General features: G+C 44.2%; 1 protein-coding gene across 1 annotated transcript in view; it reads right to left on the bottom strand.

Moving 5' to 3' along the window:
* Nucleotides 1-6,000, bottom strand: part of LOC143963449 (selenoprotein S-like) — a 30,555-nt gene that overhangs the window by 2,290 nt on the left and 22,265 nt on the right. Inside the window, exons 4-5 of the mRNA XM_077473081.1 lie at nucleotides 4,467-4,556; nucleotides 1,264-1,345 (exon numbers count right to left, since the gene is read on the bottom strand). Coding sequence (XP_077329207.1) covers nucleotides 1,264-1,345; nucleotides 4,467-4,556 — 172 coding nt within the window. The remainder of the gene's footprint in view (nucleotides 1-1,263; nucleotides 1,346-4,466; nucleotides 4,557-6,000) is intronic.

Here is a 6,000-nt window from a genome sequence, read left to right as displayed (position 1 = left end):
CAGCCTGTCAGAGCTCAGACTATACGCCGCACACTGCATCAAATTGGTCTGCATGGCTGTCATCCCAGAAGGAAGCCTCTTCTAAAGATGATGCACAAGAAAGCCCACAAACAGTTTGCTGAAGACAAGCAGACTAAGGACATGGATTACTGGAACCACGTCCTGTGGTCTGATGAGACCAAGATAAACGCATTTGGTTCATATGGTGTCAAGTGTGTGTGTCGGCAACCAGGCGAGGAGGACAAAGACAAGTGTGTCTTGTCTACAGTCAAGCATGGTGGTGGGAGTGTCATGGTCTGGGACTGCATGAGTGCTGCCGGCACTGGGGGGCTACAGATCATTGAGGGAACCATGAATGCCAACATGTACTGTGACATACTGAAGCAGAGCATGATCCCCTCCCTTCAGAGACTGGGCCGCAGGGCAGTATTCCCCAAACACACCTCCAAGACGACCACTGCCTTGCTAAAGAAGCTGAGGGTAAAGGTGATGGACTGGCCAAGAATATCTCCAGACCTAAACCCTATTGACCATATGCGGGGCCTCCACAAACGGAAGGTGGAGGAGCACAAGGTCTCCAACATCCACCAGCTCTGTGATGTCATCATGGAGGAGGGGGAAGAGGACTCCAGTGGCAACCTGTGAAGCTCTGGTGAACTCCATGCCCAAGAGGGTTAAGGCAGTGCTGGAAAATAATGGCGGCCACACAAAATATTGACACTTTGGGCCCAATGTGGGCATTTTCACTTAGGGGTGTACTCACTTTTGTTGCCAGTGGTTTAGACATTAAATAGCTGTGTTGAGTTATTTTGAGGGGACAGCAAATTGACACTGTTATAGAAGCTGTACACTCACTACTTTACATTGTAGCCAAGTGTCATTTCTTCAGTGTTGTCACATGAAAAGATAGAATAAAATATTTACAAAATGTGAGGGGTGTACTCACTTTTGTGAGATACTGTACAGATGCTCTACCTAGAATTTAATCCCAGCGCTGGTAATATCTGTATTTCCAGTATCTCTATATAGTCTCAAAAAGCAACTCAAACTGTTAACAGGGAGAAGGTATACTATGGCCTCATGCTCCCCCCACCCTCGTTGGTCTATTGGCCGCACATACACAACATTCATATTGTACATGCATGCATTCATTAAATAGTCGACATGTTTGGCGATGCTAAGCCAGAACAGATCCTTGTTTATGTTAAATGCATCTTTTTTTAGCTCGGCTCCCCAGTGATCTGAAATTCTAGAAATACTGACCGCCGCTTCTGAGAGGTTTCCGGTCTGGTTTCGGTTTTGGGGCAGAAGATGATGCAGAGGTGCTTGCAGATGGCTCCTGCGGCTGAAAACAAAGAAAAGCAGTGATATGAATAAATGTTTTTTTTTTTTTTTTCGTTAAAATTCCCTAGAAGAGTTCGTGCCCATCCTCCTGCACACACACACACACACACACACACACACACACACACACACACACACTTTAACCATGCATACCTTATTTGGAGACCAGCCTTTCTCAACCATGGAGCCCCGGGGTTCCTCCGATTACTAGTGGGGTTTTTTTTTGCCCCTCCTACCGCTGGCGCCTATGGGTTTTTTTTTGTTCAGCCATTTGTAAAAGGGTGATATTTATTCCATTGGCCACCAATTAAGGGTCATGGTCCCCACTGACCAACACTCCAACCTGAGCTGTGGATCTAGTAATTATTGGCAGAGTACCCCCAAAACCTGAAAGTTATATCATTGGTTCCTCTATCTTGAAAAGGTTGAGAAAGGCTGCTCTAAACATACGCGGTACAGGATTTAAAGTCATAAGATCCTATAAAAAAATAAAAATGTCTTTATGGCACAAGTAGCGTATGGGTAACAACCTCTCCTAGCAGAGAAAAAAAAAAAAAACATAAAACACTGGGCACTGGGATGCACAACCATGGGTCCAATAAACCAGTCTTTATCAGATATGTCAAGGGATAACTCCAAAGTATAAAGTCTAGCGCTTACACTTTATACTTTGCTGTTTCTACAGCTAAAAAGATCACAGTTTTAGCGTGTTGGCAGCTTTTCTTTTTTTTTGAATTCTTTGATTACTGCGCAGTGTTATTGTATATATATAGCCCCAAGGGATAACTCCAGTAAGCTTCCTGGGGGCATGGCTTTGCATTTCAAGGCCTTTCTGCTTCTTTGTTAAGGGCTTGACAAAGAGGCAGGGACATCTTGAAATGTGTAGCCATGCCCTCAGGACATCCCCAGCATCTAACATCATCCACTGGATTCCTCTGGAGTCACCTCCCAACCAGGAAGTGCTGCGAGCCCTGAACTGGATGCCTCTGATACAGGGTGCAGCCTCTGATCCCCGAGGACGCCGTATTACGGAGAAAGGCGTGGGGCGGAGCTAGTACTGCGACTTCATCATGCAAGGGCGGGCTGGACATTACCATGGCCATGCTGTAAAGTTTTGTTACTGTTAGCAGCTCCTTATCCTTGTAAAGATAATAATTTTATAATAAATTTTAAATTTTAAACCACTATTGCACTAAGAGGCTTCTCCCGTCTTATATTTGATACATACTCTTGCTGGAGCATGTTGGTGGAGTACAGGCTGAGGCACATAGTCCCGTGGTGGGGAATCTGGTGGATGGGGGTCATAGAACCGTTTGGAGATCAGATGGTGAGAGGGTCGGCTCTCTAGTGTGAGACAGATAAAAGTGCAATTGATCCCAATTTTCAGAGATGAATTTAATCCGGTAAGAGGCCTCCCTATCTGAGAAGCACTTTTATCACCGGAGCACTTTGGTGATATTTTATAAGCACCTGGATGGACTTCATAAGATTGACCATGAACTCTTATTTAAAAATGAATAGTGATTGATGAATTGTTGTTTTATTATCATCTAAATTATCAAAAGAAGCCTTAAGCTGGATACACACTGCAATTTTCTTTAGATTTATCAAAACCATATAAGAATATGGGAGGTCAAAACGGAACGCTTTCAATTTGTATGCAATCAGGCAGGCCCTTGCACTACATAGTCGAAAGGTGCAACAAAAGTTGTATAGTGTGTATCCAGCTTTAGGCAGGCCATAGACTGCAAATGTCTTTCCTGCAACCATGGGTTGGGGTGCGGGGGAAGCCGTCCCCACTGGGAGAAGACAGCGATTATTGCTAGCGGCTACAGCAGCCGCTAGCGATAACGGCAAGTAAATCTAGTAGGCTGGTTGTACCCAACTTGATTAATCGGTGCATTCAGCCTGCCCACACACACACACGGTTCCTGCTGACTTGTACCGTCTATGGCCAGCCTTATAGAAAACTGTCAGCCAATCATATGCAGCCAGCTGCCAGAATACAATAGCCACAGTGTGAGAGTTTGTCCCTCTACAGTGGATGGAGGAATCTGTGGGCTGCAAAGAAAATTTAACTGTGTATGGTCAGTTTAAAGCTCCTTACATTTACAGGGACAATTATAAAATGATATACGGGAGAGCCAGCAGGGGTTCTCAGCAATTATCTGTGAGTGGAGACCCCATTGAAATCAAAAAAGGGGGCTGACCGCTCCCACAGCTAACTGTGGCTATTCGCATGTAAATCGATCAAGCAACGATTACTGACAAATAGGCCCCGGATGCAGGCTGCATATATCCAGGGCCTATCATTGGCAGGTAATCGCTTCATAAACCTATATCTGACCAATAGAATACCAGCATCACTAAAGTCATGACAGTACAAGCGACATAACAAAAGAAAAAAAAATGGCCGTGTTTTCATATGTGTTTATAGATACAGTGGAACCTTGGATTACGAGCATAATCCATTCCAGGGGAATGCTTGTAATCATATGCGTTTATAGATACAGTGGAAACTTGGATTACGAGCATAATCCATTTCAGGAGAATGCTTGTAATCCAAAGCACTCGCATATCAAAGTGAGTTTCCCCATAGAAGTCAATGGAAACAAAGATAATTCGTTCTGTGTTGACTTCTATTGCATGCAATACCGCATGTTGCCAGAGGTGGGGGGGGGTGCTGGAGAGCCTCGGAAATACTTGGAAACAGCTCGGCTGAACTCTGAAACCCTCGGGAACGGAGTATTTCCAAGAATTTCTGAGTGATTCCAAGTATTTCCAAATGGCTCTGAACCGTTCTGAGTGTCACCAGTGCCCCCGCACCTCTGGCCAAATGCGGTACTGCACATCCCATTGGCTTGAATCCTGCTTGTTTTGTGAGACAACACTTGCAATCCGAGTCAGGATTAAAAAAAAAAAAATTTTTAAAAAAGTTGCTGGTCTTTCAAAACGCTCATTATCCGCCGTTACTCGTAAACCAAGCTTCCACTGTATAATGGAGCAGCCAAGGCATTAAATGTGCAATTATTCATCTCACAAGTCACTGATTAATGGGCGTACAAAGCACCGATATCCGTTCCGCTGGCAGGATTCTACAAACCCCGAATCTTCATCCTCACCTGACTGATGGGAGAAGTCACCTTGTAACTCTTCCCTTCCTTCATGCTCTCCCAGCTCTCAATCTTCTGCCGCCTCTTCTCTTCTTCCAGCTAAGATAAAAACCAGGAGGAGAAAACATGAGAAGCACACCAGGCATTAAAGTGGTTCTAAAATCTTAAAAAGTTTTTTAGTCCTGTTTAACCACACTGCATTAAAATAATAAAGCCTTCTGTGTCCAGGATCCCCCAGCACCCCCCTTATACTTATATACCGGTTAGAAAGCCCAACAGAATGACAATTACTCTCCCCCCAGTGATATAATGTAAACAGCCCAGCCATTCACAACCCCCCACAAAAAAAAATAAAAAAAAACAATTACAGAAACTTTCTTCAGCACTTGGAAAATTAGCATAATTTTGCCCGGTTCCTGATGGGCCGACCAAAGTCCAAGCCATGGGTGGCCCTGTTGGCACCCTCCCATTGACATCCTAAAAAAAAAAAAAAAAAAAAAAAAAAGGGAGCTATGCAGAAAACTGTCAGCCAAACAAAAAAAACGGCACCCGATTCCAAATCAGATGCCGCCACGGTTTGGGTATTCCGACACCCGCAGGTGTTGGCTGTCAGAATACAAATCACTAAGCAGGGGGAGACTCTTCCAGCCACTCTAGCATGGGTTGGGGGAATGAAGTGTATGGCCAGCTATGGACAGTTGGGAGTGTGCCATCCTCTCCAATGGGCAGTACACACGATGCAAATATCGTACGAAAAATGGCGTCCGAGGAAGAATCGTACCATTTTCGGATCATGTGTGCACAACTTCCGAGAGCCGATCACGACAGTTCATCTGATATTATTCGATCGGTCAAGCACAAAATTTTCCCCGTACGATATCAGATCGTATGATTTTCGTTTAGTCAGTACAGTTGTCGTCCGTAAACACAATACAAACAACATATGACCTCACGTCCGATTGTCGTACGAGAATCTTCATGGCTTTAGTTGCTTATTCAATTTCTACTTGCGCCTATTAAGCGAAAAAAAAAGTCGTCCAATATTCGGATCGTGTGTATGGGCCATAAGGTTGCATTCACACCTGAGCAGAACCATTTTCAGGTGATCTTATTTGCATTGTTTGCATGCATATACGAAGGTTTTAGAAGCAGATTACAACCCGTTTACATGTGTATTCAAGCATTTTTGTTTTAGCCAATGGAAAGCATTAGGCGGAGGTGACCAGTTCTTGAAGAATTTCAGGTAACAAAAGTCTGGGGAATTCCCAAGAAAAAAAAAAAAAAAAAGCAAAGCCTACTTACCATCAGCTCGCATACAACCAAAATAAACCTGTCTAATGGCGCGTACACACGATCGGAATTCTCAACGGAAAAAGCTCTGATGGTTTTCCCAACGGAATTCGGCTCAAGCTGTCTTGCCTACACACGATCACACCAAATTCCGATCGTTTAGAACGCGGTGACGTACAACGCGACTAGAAAAAGGAAGTTCAATAGCCAATAGCTTCTGTCTCATAGTTGAATCTGAGCATGCGCGAGTTTT

This window comes from Lithobates pipiens, unplaced genomic scaffold (genome assembly GCF_037356315.1).
Source record: "Lithobates pipiens isolate NorthernLeopardFrog02 unplaced genomic scaffold, aLitPip1_a1.2 Scaffold_8, whole genome shotgun sequence".
Taxonomy (NCBI): Eukaryota; Metazoa; Chordata; class Amphibia; order Anura; family Ranidae; genus Lithobates; species Lithobates pipiens.
The sequence above is the reverse complement of the archived record's forward strand: the minus strand, read 5'-3'. Positions and strand labels throughout refer to the sequence as shown.